At 36.4% G+C, this 14,950-nt stretch overlaps 1 protein-coding gene across 1 annotated transcript in view; it reads left to right on the forward strand.

The window, feature by feature from the left end:
- SLC38A9 (solute carrier family 38 member 9) overlaps positions 1-9,157 on the forward strand; it is a 128,913-nt gene extending 119,756 nt beyond the window's left edge. Inside the window, exons 11-13 of the mRNA XM_007944180.1 lie at positions 422-534; positions 7,647-7,736; positions 8,992-9,157. Of these exons, the coding sequence (XP_007942371.1) occupies positions 422-534; positions 7,647-7,736; positions 8,992-9,157 (369 nt within the window). The remainder of the gene's footprint in view (positions 1-421; positions 535-7,646; positions 7,737-8,991) is intronic.
- The last annotated feature ends 5,793 nt before the right edge of the window (positions 9,158-14,950 follow it).

A 14,950-nucleotide genomic window follows, 5' to 3' on the forward strand; every position in this document is an offset into this window, starting at 1 on the left:
CAATAAAATTTTGTCTAATGAAAATGGTTACTAAGGATAGATCATTGACACCCTTTCCCTGAAGAACTTTAAAAATAGAAAAACCACTCCCTTGTCCAGAATGACTTATAGTACATTCTTTCCAGTAGAGTTATATTAGCTCCATTGCCAGTTATATTTAACTTATTATTTAGTTGCTGTTAATCTTTGGGTTGCCATGATACTTATTTATAGTCTATAGTACCTGTGTTGGTAATGTGTGGCTTATGAAAAGTGACTCTTTTAACTATTGGTTATTGGTATTTACTTATGTATTTATTCCCATTCATGCATCTTTACATAAATGGCCAGTGGTTTGGAATTGAATATGAGCTATATAACTGAGCTTAAATTCTTACCTGCTTCTTTAACTATTGCTATAACTTTTAATCTCTCATTGAAGGTAGAAGAGTTGTCAGTTTCTTTGAAAATCTGTTCAAATCTAGTCACTTTCATCAAAGAGAAATTTACATATGCTGTTGCAATGCCTCCTGGAAGTTTCTTTGTGGACCCCTGGTTAACTACTGCTCTTAGATTATTAAATTTTATTAGGGTTCAGCCTAGTGCAAAGCACCTAGTCCTAACCTAATTTATTGAGAATAAGTTATCTTAAATGAAGAAAACTTTTGAATAAAATTTGAGAAAAAAAAATTGCATTTACAGGAACCGATCAAACAGGTGGTCTTGGTACTTGTTTGAAGTGAACCTCATTAACAAAATAATTTTGGAGCTCTGGTGGCATAGTGCCTAAGGCATTTGACTGCTAACCAGAAGGCTGGCAGTTCAAACCTACCAGCTACTCCTCGGAAGGAAGACTGGGCAATCTACTTCTGTAGTGATACCACCTCAGAAACCCAAGGAGGGGTCGCTATGCGTCGGATCTGACTTGACGGCAGTGAATTTGTTTTTTTTTTCTTGGTATAAGTATTTTGGTTTAAAAAAGCAAAGCAAAATGCAAAAGTCAAGAGTTACCAGATCTCTAGTATTGATAGCAACAGCAGCTACAGTTCTAACGTAGCTTACCTAGAAGATTGGATTTCAGTAAACATAGGATTCCTGTTATGTTTATGCCCTATGCTATATTTACATTCACCAAAAGAAAATCAATACAGTGAAGTAATAGATGTAAAAATTTTAGGCAAATGCAATTATTCTTCTTTTCTGCCAATATTTTGCCGAATGGTGGATGTTAGATTGGGATTTCCCTTTCAAGTTAAAATTACATTTTTTACTCTACCACCAAGAACACGCATATCCACAGTGACAAGTACTCCACAAACTACACATACGTTGGAGCATACTTTTGGGTCTTAGAACCCCTTTATACTCTGAAAGTTTATTGAGGACCCCCAAGAGCTGTAGCTTATGTGGGTTTTATCTATCAATAATAAAATCATTATTTGTTACCACACATAACAGTTTTGTGGAAAATAACTATTTCCAAACCAAAAAAAAAAAATTAATGAAAATTAGCTTTACATTTTTGAAAATCTCTTTAATGTCTGATTTACTGGTAGACATTTGGGTTCTCATATCTGCTTCTGGATTCAATCTATTGTGAAATGTTTTCTTTTAAGTACATGATGAAATCCCAGCCTCACACAGATACATAGTTGGAAGAAGAAGGGGTTTTTTGATAGCCTTTTCAGATAATTGTGGATATTCTTCTTTAATACTATGCTAACACTTGGTAAGTGGTAGATTCTTAAAGGTTAGTTGCAATGTGGAATCTGAAACTCAGTTACGTTACAACCCATTGGTTTGTCTTGCAATATGAATCTTTTACCCATGAGTGATTTTGTAACATCATGTTTGGTCATTTGGAAACTGTTTGGTTCACTGAGTTCTGTGGATCTTCCAAATGTTGATATTATATTTTACAATATCAAAACTCGTATTTGTTCATATCCCCATCAATTTCATCATAAAAGTTTTTAAATATTGAGAAACTATCAAGCTCAGGGTGAATACAAGTGAATACAAGTTCTCCAAAATCTTAATTTTTCCTTGAGCTCACATTTTATCATTGGTAGCAAATACTTAGAGTTGTTTTTCTAAGTTGGCAGGCTCACATCATTCATTTTCAAGAAACTGTTTGTCACGTACCCACGTCCAAATGACCATAGTTTGTCTTTCAAATCCAAATGGTGTTCCTTGAAAAAATTAACTAGGTTGCCCACCAACTCAGTCACACAAGTACTTTTCCTCAAAACAACCACTGAACTTCAGTATGCAACAGAAATGCTTTATTTTTTGCTACCCATTTTATCAAGGAACCCTAGTGGTACAGTGGTTAGGAGCTCAGCTCCTGACAGGTCAGTGGTTCAAACCCACTAGCCACTCCACAAGAGGAAGACATGGCAGTCTGCTTCCATAAAGATTACAGCCTTGGAAACCGAATGGAGCAGTTATACTTTGCCCTATATGGTCTGTATGAGTCGGAATCAGTCAACAGCAAGGGGTTTACCTATTTCATTCACCATACAGAATATTAAAATATATATGATCAAGGCATGAGATTTAATAAAATTAATACTTTTTACTCCTTTATCAAGGGCACATTTTAATGACACCTTTTTTCTGGGGTTTGGGAGCAGGATGAATATGTGACAGTAAAGAATATAGTATCTCCTGGAAGAAATAGGTGCAGTTGTCTAGACCTTTGCTAAAGGCCAGAAGTTTTGCCCACCATTGCTTTCATGAAGCAAATAATGTCTTATATTATTATGAAAACAATTTTTCTCTCAGGGACTCCTTGAAGGGATTTGGCAACTCCTTGGGGTTTGTGGTCAGACTTTGAGAACCACTGCTTTGAAAAATACACAGAGTTGTTTCCTTGTGCAACTAAAAAATATTGAAGGCTCAGGCAGTGTCACAAAGCTTGGAAACAATTTTAAGTTTGGAGTTTCTGGAGAAATAGTAAGATCTAAAAGCCTGTATATCTATATCTGTGTAATTCATGAGGATATATGAGTAACCTCACCTATCTGTGTAAATCATTTTTCTCATTTTTAATTCTTTCTGTAATCTCTTCCTGTGATTAATTGACCTCTGATAACTCTGATAACTCAGACTCTAAGAGTTGCTTTTATATGTAAATTTGGCTTTTGGGAATCATTTTTCTGGGGTTGGTAGGGGATGGAGGTATTCCTTGATCATTACATTTCATTGGCATTATTTTTACTTATGCCCAAAATTAGTTTCCAAACCTTTGGATACAGAACATCTAGTTAAAGTATTTATTATTCATAGTAAGTAACGAGTAGCTTTAAATGTTAACCATTTAACGATGATTAGAACAATCAGTCATGGGAGATCAGAAGGGCAGTATTTGCCAAAGGAGATAAGTCAGGGGGCAGGAATGCATAGGAAAGAAGGACACAGAAAAGGTGTCCACAGGGAAGAGGTGGGAAGAGAGCTGTTTCATTCTGGGGATTATAGTCAATGTCATGAAACAAAATGTGTATGAATTGCTGTATGGAAAATGAGTTTGCTCTGTAAACTTCCAACCAAATCACAAAAAGAAATAAATCATTGTTCTAAGGAGTCCTGGTGGTATAGTGGTTAAAGCATTGGGCTACTAATCAAAAGGTAAGTGGTTCAAACCCACCAGCCACTCTGTAGGAAAAAAAGATGAGGCAGTATATTTCTGTAAAGATTAACAGCCTTGGAAACCTTAGGAGGTCGCTATGAGTCAGAATCAACTCAATGGCAGTGAGTTTGTTTGTTTTTTTTTTTTTTTTAAGTGATTAAACTAGAAAGCAAAAACCTACACATTTGGCATATCCTTAATATAATTTATTTTTTGATTAAAATAGCCACTTTACAAAAAGTTTGTTAAATATAGGAAAAAGTACCGGTATCTCAGATACTACCACAATCATTACTGCCTTTTCAGCATATTTCTTTCTGATATTTTTTCAGATGTTTTCAGATTTTCTTGGGCAATGAAAATCTTATTATATATCCAGTTATACAACTAGCCTTTTTCCAAGTTAACTAGATTTTTTTTTACCATTGCAATAATAATGATAGCTTATTATTTTTAATACATCCTATCAAGTGATTTTTTTTCTTATTGTGATTTGGTTGGAAGTTTACAGAGCAAATTCATTTTCCATACAGCAATTCATACATATTTTGTTTCATGACATTGACTGTTGTTGTTGTTGTGTGCCGCGAGTCGGACCCGACTCATAGCAACCCCTCCTTGGGTTTCCGAGGAAGTAGATTGCCCCAGATTGCCCCATCTTCCTTCCAAGATGAGAGATGACATTGACTACAATTCCCTAATGAAGCAGCTCTCTTCCCACTTCTTCTCTGCCATTACCTTTTCTGTGTCCTTCTTTCCTTTGCATTCCTGCCCCCTGCCTTATCTCCCTTTGCAAATACTGCCCTTCTGATCTCCCATGACTGATTGTTCTAAGGAATGTACCTCCCTGGCATAAATGTTCACCTTATATGCTGTCTATTGTTTGGCTGGAAGCCATGGGAGTGGGTTCAATTCCAGGCTTGAAGGGTGACTAGGAGCCGTAATCTCAGGGGTCTGACCAGTCTCTGTCCGACCAGTAAGCCTGATCTTTTTTATGATTTTGAGTTTTGTTCCACATTGTTCTCCCACTCTGTCCAGGATCATCTGCACTGACCTCTTTCCGAGTGGTTGACAGTGGTAGCTGAGCACCATCTAGTTCTTCGGGTCATATAGGCTGAGGTTCACATAGTCCACTAGTCCCTTGGACTAATTATTTCCACACGTCTTTGGTTTTCTTCATTCTTCTTTGCTCCAGATGAGGAGAGACCACATGTTGCATCTAGATGGCCACTTGCAAGCTTTTAAGGCCCCATTCAGTACTCACCAAAGTAGGATGTAGAACAATGTTTTTGTGTAGTATGTTATGGCAGTTGAGTTTCATGTCCCCCACAACCATGGTCCTGAGCCCGCAGTCCCAAGAACTCACTCCCTCAATGTGGTTGTCTATAGCTAAGAAATTATCATACCTTTTCCCCTGTTAGTTCTATTAATATGGACATTCTTACAGCACATGTAAATATGTATGTGGAAATATCTATTGCTGTTTAAACTTACATATGGTCATAAGTATATTCCCTTTTGCCTAGATGTGCCTGATCATTCAGCCTGTCTACTTGTGTATCTACCCCTGTGGATTAATGTTTGTTATTACTGATAATGCAGTATTGTATATGTAGAAGTGTTATCTTTGTTGTCTGTACCTCTGTGCACCTCTCTGTGTCTTCATTTCCCTTAGTTCTGGTCACTCACTTTTGCTTTATTGCCTTTCCCTTTACCCAACTTAATACTTATCTCTTACCTATCTAGCAATTTTCCCTTTCCTTTCTTACCATCCCTGGTAACCAACAAAGAAAGTTTCCTTCCACATATAAACCTTTCCTTGACTTTTTGCAATAGTTGACTAATACAATATTTGTCCTTCTGCAGTTGACTGATTTCACTCAGCATAATGCTCTCCAAGTTCATCCATGTTATGCAATATTTTGCAGATTCTACATTATTCTTTTGTGTTGCATAGTATTCCATTGTATACATGTACCATAGTTTAATTAGCCATTCCTCTATTGATGGGCACTTAGGTTGTTTCCATCTCTTTGGTATTGTGAATAGTGTTATGATAAACATATGTGTGCACATATTTATTCATGCCCTGGCTCTCACTTCTTCAGGATATATACCTAGTAATGGGATTGCTGGATCAAATGGTATTTCTATTTCGAACTTTTTAAGGAATCACCATACTGTTTTCCATAGTGTTTGTATCATTTTACAGTCCCACCACCAGTGTATGAGAGTACAGTCCCAGTCTCTCCACATCCTTGCCAGCATTTGTTATTTTCTGTCTTGTTGAGCTTTCCTATTAGTGCTGGGTTGAGATGGTATCTCATTTTTGTTTTGATTTGCATCTCTCTAATGGCTAATGGAGGGGGAGCTCTAGTGGCATAGTGCCTAAGGCCCTCCTCGGAAGGAAGATTGGGCGATCTACTTATTTGTTGTAATGGCTAATGGAGGAGCTCTGGTGGTACAGTGCCTGAAGTATTTACTGCTAACCAGAAGGCTGGCGGTTCAAACCCACTCCTTGGAAGGAAGATTGGGCAATCTACTTCTGTAGTGATACAACCTCAGAAACCCAAGGAGGGGTCCTTATGAGTTAGATCTGACTCAACAGCAGTGAGTTTGGGTTTTTTGTTTGGTAATGGCTAATGGAGCTCTGGTGACGTAGTGCATATGGCACTTGACTGCTAACTGGAAAGCCATCAGTTCAAACTCACCAACCCCTCTGTGAAAGAAAGATGGGACAATCTACTTCCATTATGATTTACAGCCTTGGAAACCCAGTGGGGGTCGGTATGAGACAGAAACAACTTGATGACAGTGAGTTTGCTTTTTTGGAGTGGCTAATGATCTCAAACGTTTCTTCATGTGTTTGTTGGCTGCCTGAATATCTTCTTTGGTGAAGTGTCTATTTATGTCTTCTGCCCATTTTTTAATTGAATTGTTCGTCTGTTTGATTTTGAGGTGTTGGAATTTTCTATACATTTTAGAGATGAGTCCATTGTCAGATAATGTCGTTGCCAAGTATTTTTTCCCAATCTTCTTTTTTACTTTTTTGGAGAAGTCTTGATGCACCTAAGAATTTAATTTAATTTAATTCTTAGAAGATCCCAATCATCTAGTTTATCCTTTGCTGTTTGTGCATTTTGGGTTATGCTGGTAAGTCTATTAATGCCATAAATTAAGGCTCTTAAGCTTGATTCTATTTTTTCTTTCATGAACTTTATAGTTTTAGGTTTCATATTTAAGTCTTTGATCCATATGGAGTTAGTTTTTGTGTGTGGTATGAGGTATGGCTCTTCTCTCATTTATCTGCAAATGCATATCCACTTTTGCCAGCACCATGTGTTAAAGAGACTCTTTCCCCCATTTAAGAGATTTCAGCCCTTTGTCAAAGATCAGCTGACCATAGGTGGATGGATCTATTTCTGAGTTCTCAATTCTGTTCCACTGGTCTATGTGCCTGTTGTTGTACCAATACCAGGCTATTTTAACTCCTGTGGCTACATAGTAGATTTTTGAGATCTGAGAGTGTGAGACTTCTTAATTTGTTCTTCTTCTTCAGTAGTGCTTTCCTATCTGAGATCTCTTTCCTTTCTATTAAAAATTTAGTGATTGGTTCTTCCTTGTCCTTAAAGAATGTTGATGGAATTTTAATTACATTGAGCAAATTTTTGTCTTGCTGTACATCTAGGATACTTCTGTTTTTCTGTAAAAATCGTTATGTTAATACATTTTTTCATTATTTTGATTATTTCTTAAAATATTCCAAATAGAAGTAGGGAACAAGGAGTCTGAACTGAAATGCACACTGCCAGTTTACTTCTACAAAATTTAACCTATTTATATAATTGCACAAAAGGACAAATGTCACTGTTCCATTGCCAGCCTGTGTACTATTGTTGCCTTCTAATTTTGCTCTGATCTTATTGTCAAGCTTAAAATATTCTTACTTTGAAGATATTAATAAGGAAATTTATTATAATATTAGTGGTTATAATTTGTTTTTATATATTTTTCTCTCCTACAAATTTTCTTCTAGCATTTTCCATGTCTTGATTCTTAATCTAATCATTGTGGGAGCTGGAGTAATCATGGCCTGTTTCTACCCAAACATAGGAGGAATCATAAGGTATTTCCTGAAAGGGAATTGTGCCCCTTCATATATTGGTCTTTTTTTTTTTTTAGGCTTTCCTTGTTGTTGTTTTAATTTAATTGTATGAAATTCCTATTATTATTTAAAACTGTTAACATTCAAATCTAGTTCCCTGGTATAAATTGAAGTGTTCATTATCTTCCATTTCTGTTTATCCCTGGTGGAGAATAGATGCTGAAAGTCCCATTATCTTTTAACCTCAAGTCTTTCTCTTCTCTTTCTTTTCCCCATCATTTTCCTCTATATTTCCTTTTTATTTTATCCAAAATAAAGGGTTAGATTAACTGTATGCTGTGTAACTTGTTGGGGCCTCCTGTGAGGCCCTTATATGTCAAGGCTGTGTCCTAACTTCCCTAAACTATTTCTATTCCAGAACACGTTTAATTGGCAATTATAGTCAGAGAGTAATAGTTTAGGTAAGTGTTTAGGTCCCAGGGGGTGCTTTCTTTATTATCTTTTCCCTAAAAAAGTTGTGGCAGGTTGAATAGAGTGACAGTATAGTTATGTAGTGTTATGACCTTGGATTCTCATGGGAGACTGCGGTTTACAGTGATCTGATTGTTCCTCCTTAACCTACACACAGTGGGGCTAAAGCACTTTTTGAAGACCCTACCTAAGAAAGTAGTAAGAAGCAAGAGGGGAGATTATTGGCCTTGTGCTTATTACACATAATGTATTTACAGGTTCCTATTGAACCGTTCACAAGAGAACCCAAGTGTAGGGAAAGGGAAGAGGGAGTGCAGGCTTCTCTGTCACAGTCCCCTGTTTCAGTATTTTTGTTGTTATCTTTGATGCTTATACTGAACTGCCACTGAGGCACTCATCTGTTCTCATTCTTAAACAGATGGTACCAGTCCCTCAGAAACTTAGAATGCATAATCTGTTTATAAAAGATCAAAGATAGGAAGCCTATCTCCACATGTTTCTGAGGAAGTGGCCACAATCACTGAGACCCAGAGGAAGTATGGAGATTTAAGGGATGAATTAAAAACTCTCTATCAAGCAGATGCTTTAAAGATGAACAGGAAGTAATATTTTACCTTAACTTAGATAGCAAGTAAAATAAGTCTTCAACCCAGATGCTTTATGTCAACAACAAATGAATCAAAAATAATTTTGTTGCAATATCAGATGGAGGAGTATTAAAGTTGTACTATTTATACCATGACTGTAAATCAGAAACAGTAAAAATGGAAGGTGAATATTAACACAAAACACTTTGATTTTGCAGGTATTCGGGAGCAGCATGCGGCCTGGCCTTTGTATTTATATATCCATCTCTCATCTACATAATTTCCCTCTATCAAGAAGAGCGTCTGACATGGCCTAAATTAGTTTTTCATGCTTTCATCATCATTTTGGGCCTGGCTAACCTGATTGTTCAGTTTTTTATGTAAAGTACTCAACTGTTTTCTCAAGATCTTTCATAGTATTTTGCACTTTGACAACAGTTCCACATAAATTCACTTGTAAATGCTGTTGTTGCTGTAATTCTAAATGTTTTCCTAAGATAACTTGAAAGCAAGTCCATTAATAAATACTGTGATTGCAGTGGGGAAAGGGACAATAGGAATAATGCTAGTCTCTTCACCCTTCTCATATTCACTTACCTCTTCAATCTCATTTTGTTTTCTGAGTGAAAATGTGTGTCCTAGCAAAAATCATGCTAGGTTTTGCTCTTGGAGATACAAAGTGGTTAGGTTTATTTTGGCTCCAATAAAGATTCTCAGGGTGTTACAGTAACATATTGCCAGATCACATTTCTGTTTGATGTTTCACTGTATTCACTTCCATTTAATAATGTACTTGAATGTTTTAACACAGAGAAAACTGATTTTGCCCATTTATTGATGAATATGACAAAGAATGCATTATTTACTCAACTAAAAATTAATATGGATTCTTACATTTGTTTCCTTGATAATTTAGACCTCCAGATCCCTATGTTAGACTTCTGCTGAATCACAGCTGAAACTTTCTTGAGTTTCCTTCTATGAGACCAACTCTTTTGGCCTGTTATTTGCCTTGGTCAGAGAACTCTTTGTGAGTATGTATCTCCTGGCTCACATGTTACAGTGATGAGATATGGACTCACTCCAATCACATCATGTTAATTTTAGACTTTCTTTCCTTTCTTGTCATCTTTTTGAATTTTCTAACAAAATTTGTTTTTCTTTTTTGCTTTGATATCATTAATCCTTGGTTGCTTTGAATTTAGCTTATTTAACATACAACTGAGGACATTCTAAAGTTAAAAATGGATTGTTTAGCATGACCTTCCTTAGTAAGCTTCCAGGTACTAATACTAAACTAATAAGGATAAAGAACATGTAACTGAGTTAACATCTGTGAGTAATCATCCAAATTCAGTTTGATCATCACACCCCAAAAATATATTTGGAGTAGGAAATAAGTCTATCCATAAAAAAAGACTATATTAAGGGGAAATACACCCACTCTTCACTTACTGACAGGATTAGGTTCCAAAGACTAGGTCATTATGCAAAAACTGGCATTATGCAAAAATGGAAGATGACCACATCATCACAAACTGCCAGATTACATCATTACATAAATGCCAAACCACTGAATAATGGCCCAGCCAAGTTGACACATAACCTTAACCATCGTAACCAGCATTACTCTTGCCTCTCACTTTGTTGTTTGTTACTGCCAGATGTACATCATTAATGGGCAAAATAGTCACTTAGTGGATTTTTTTACGATTGTCTTAAATACAAAATGTCAGATAATGAGATAGTTGATAATTGAGGAATAAGTGTATTTACTTTATTTACATTTAGTATATTTTGCAAATACAATTTAGTGGCAGCTATTAAACATAGAAGTCCAAGTTTCTACTTGGAGTTTGTTGGAAGAGAAGATTTTGATTAATGTTTTGATTTATTCGTTCCTATAAATAATTGTGTGAACTGTAATGTTCAGTGCTTTGGAGTAGACAAAGATATTTAAGACATCATTCATATCCTAAGGGAACTTTTAATCAGGTGAAGGAACCATAGACATGATTAACTATAATGCAAGGCAGTATGTTCTGAAGACTGACACAGAGAAGAAATGGGGAGCTCCCTTCTAGGTGGGACTCTCAGGAAGGGCTGGTAAAGAAACCTGAGAGGTAAAGAAAGCAAGGACCCATTTTTAGACTCCTCCTGGTAACCGTCCAAAATGTTAGCTATCTGGGGCACTCACTATCAAACTGAATCAAGTAATTGCATGTATTGTGGCACATTTCCTGTAGGATGAGTTTTATGAGATTTCTTTAACTGCATCTGTATACAATTTAAGGAGCTCTGGTGGTTCAGTGGTTAAAGCATTGGGCTGCCAACCAAAAGGTCAATGGTTTGAACCCACCAGTCGCTCTCTGGGAGAATATGAGGCAGTCTGCTTCTATATAGATTTTACAGCCTTGGAAACCCTATGGGGAAGTTCTACTCTGTCCTATAGGTTTGCTATGAGTCAGAATCAACTCCGTGGCAATGAGTTTTGTTTTGGTATACTATTGATTGTTTTCTTTGTATTTTAATCTACTTTGCATTTATGTCTGTGAATCTTGAGCAGCAAAGTACAACTGATTAATAAGGAAAATGATTAGTAACATCTTGGGTGTTAAAAACAGAAAGATTCCATAATTTATTTTCTCCAAAGACTTGACTTATTTAAATATTAGTATTTAAAATGTCAAATGTTTGAGTTCATGGGTATGAGCAGAAAATACTGATACTGCATGTTTTCCTTACAAAGCACTGACCTATTGCTTTTTAGAATCTGGTGTTTGGTTTTAGTTTTTCAACTCAGTTTGCTCCTAATTTGAATCCAATCTAGTAGACACCTAAACAATAGAATGTTGCATTAGTTCGTGATCTAAAGTGAAATTAATCTCCCCACATGCGTACAGTCTGGCCTTTTGGCACAGTTTTACAGTTGACTGCCGCCCTCAGTTCAGATTATGTAAACACATATTATTGCAAAACTGCTCCGACGGGAACTTCATATCCTAAACAGTATTCTTTGAAATGTAATTTGTTTTCTTTTTATATGAAAGAAGAAATTAAATCAAAATTATTCTGAAGAAAAACAACTCTTGGATTTTGGTTAATTGTATTTTGCTGGGAAATGTCAATGCCTAGTAGCACTGAACCCAGGGTGGGAGGAAGCTGGATTCCATCTTTTGCAGGTCAAACTTCTCACATGACTTTATGCCTGTGTCTCACATCAAGCCCCAAAGAGCCCTCCCTAGTGTTCTGATCATTGAGAAAGGTATATGTCCTGTTATGTTAACTGGAACCTAAAATGATTATCCCTTTATGAAAGTAAACTGTTGTGACCTCTCCCTCTGAGAACATTTTAGAACGAATGTGACATTTCAGGTTAGTATAGCCCAGTTTCTTGCAGATTAGTATCATAATCTTCTATTAAAACTAATAAAGAGCTCTAATTTTATGCCTTCCCTAAGTAAAATTACTTTTTTTTTTTTTTTTTTGTCATTTTTCTGTATTTTCCAACTCTCTTGCAAAACTGAAATAAGATGTCTTTTTAAAAGATTAAAAACTTCTCCATTCTCCTTTTTCATCTCTAGCCATAAAGCAGAGGCTAGTGATAGGGGTGGGAAAGAACTCACTCTCTCTGGAATTTTCCTCCTATGGCTTTCTCATGATCCCAAGTGATCCAGTTATGTTTTGTCATAACACATACTCAATGTAGATCTTTTAAAATCAGTCAATCAGTTAACTAGACAGCATTTATCTTTAGTGGGAAAAAGGAAGTCAACTGCTATTAGTTAGAGTTTTGTTCCATACCCAAAAAACCAAAGCAGATTTGGGTTAGTTGAGTACCAGATTAGTCACTCAGTCACTGTTTCCATGCTTACTAGATGTCAGGCCCTGTGCTAAGCACTAAGCGTAAATGGTGGACAAACCAGCCATGGCCCTTGCAGTTTCACATTTGCCCGCCCTCCTGTGTACCAGCACTGCCTCATTTCCCCGAGTTCCACTGAAGTGCCAGCCAGTGCACTTTTCTGCCGCCCTCTCTGTTGAATGCTGTGATACAGTCATAGGCAAGTTATGAAGCAATAAGTGTCAGATGGAGGTGCAATAAAGGGGACTTTGTAAAGTGAACCATATTTATCAAGATAAAACTTTAGGATCCTAGGATAATTATAAAGTTATGTAGACTTGTGGACAAAAACTAGAAGGTACCACAGGAGAGAATAATAGGTAACCTGCTGAGATGATGGGATGGATTCCAGATAAATCATTTATGTTTTTACTATATTATTTGCACAATTTTTAAAAAGATGTCTAAAATAAAGTCATGGGAAAGGAAGATTTGTAGAAATATATCTATACTTATTCCATGAAGTAAAGAACCTGCCTACAAAGAACCTTTGTAATGGGTGAGAGAGATCTTTGGTTGTGGGAGCATATATCCAGGTTTTGTGGAGCCTGAAGTTTACATAATGTGGGGTTCCCTCTTTAAGGAAATAACACAAAATTAGCTCCAAATTAGGAAGGTGCCCATACAAGTGAGAGACCCTGACTTTAACTTCTTTAGCTTTAAGGTAAATCACCCACAGACCACTCCCTGAGGGCCTAAAGAGAGAAGGGACTTTAAAAGACGAAGGGGGCATAATGAAGAGGAGTTTCCACACCAAATACCACCTTGTTCAGCCATTCAGGCACCCTGTTTGGTATGTCAACCTTTGAATTTCTCTGTAAAACTGCAACTTTTACCAGACCCAAGCTTTTATTTCTGATGGAGTTAAATTGGATTGAACAAAATAACATGGGGTGCAAATTCAATAATGTTTCCTTTGAGTCATATTACAACAATTTTCTTTTTCAGATGGGAGAGATTTTCCCTGCAGGTGGGTCTAGCAAGCTATTTTTCATCTTTACAGAGATATTAATAATGAGTTCAAAGAATACAGCTTAATCTTCAAATAGCTGTTTTACACCCCTTAGTCTATAATAAAGATGAGAAATCTTTTAAGGGATCTTGGTGCAGAAAACAAGCTACCAAGAGCAATGTTGTTTGTTTATACTCCATCTTATTCCAGAAAGGATCTAGTTCTACTTCACTAAAGTGATATCAACTTTGAAGGATTAACTTGAAGATTTTTTAAGAGAATAAATTAGAAATTTATGATAGTCCTTAACAAGTTGTTGTTGTTGTTGTTATGTGCCATCGAGTCAGACCCGACTCATAGTGACCCCTTCTTGGGTTTCTGAGGCAGTATCACTATGGAAGTAGATTGCCCCATCTTCCTTCTGAGGAGTGGCTGGTGGGTTTGAACCGCCAGCCTTCTGGTTAGCAGTCAAGTGCCTAAGCCACTATGCTACCAGAGCTCCCTCCTTAACAAGAGGAATCTGAATTTTGATTCAAATATAACAATTATTCCTCAGTACCATATTATAATCCTTTATGTAATCAACTCTTGATTGTTCTAGATTTAGGAATGCAAATATACTGATCCTACCCAGTGCTGCCAGGACTCTTTATTTAATATGAAACCATGCCCCTCCTCTGTAAAATCTTGGTGTGCCCAATAGAAAAATGGGCAAGGACCTTCATAACAGCTCTCAAAGGAAAAATGCAAATAAACACAAATGTAGGGGTGTGGGGAGAACAGTTTAGGAATGAACTACTGACACAACATGAATGAATTTCACAAATATTATGCTAAGTGAAAGAAGCCAGGCACAAAAGATACTGTAGCTATATTGTATGGTTCCATTCATATGAAATATCTAGAAAGGGAAAATTAATAGAGACTGGGGATAGCAATTGTAATTGGTCATGGGGGAGCCTTTCTGGGCTGACAGAAATGTTGTAAAAGTGGGTAGTGATAATAGTCACACACTATATATTTACTAAAACCATTGACCTGTACAGTGAATTGAATTGTGTGGTATGTAAATGAACCTTCAATAAAACTTAAAGGAAAAAAAAAGTTCAAACTTACTAGCAGAAAAAGAAGTCATTGAAATTATCTTTTGCTTTCTACTTGGAAAAAATTATAAAACCTTGATAAAGGTGTGGAAAATGGATACTCATACACAAGTGTAGGTGTAAACTGAGCACAGACTTTCTGAAGATAATTTGGCAGGGTACATCAAAGCCTAAAAGCGCTCATACACTTTCACTCCCTCCTAAGGGCATATCCTAATGAA

This window comes from Orycteropus afer, unplaced genomic scaffold (genome assembly GCF_000298275.1).
Source record: "Orycteropus afer afer isolate SDZICR_OR568_19922 unplaced genomic scaffold, OryAfe1.0 scaffold00122, whole genome shotgun sequence".
In the NCBI taxonomy this organism is placed as follows: Eukaryota; Metazoa; Chordata; class Mammalia; order Tubulidentata; family Orycteropodidae; genus Orycteropus; species Orycteropus afer.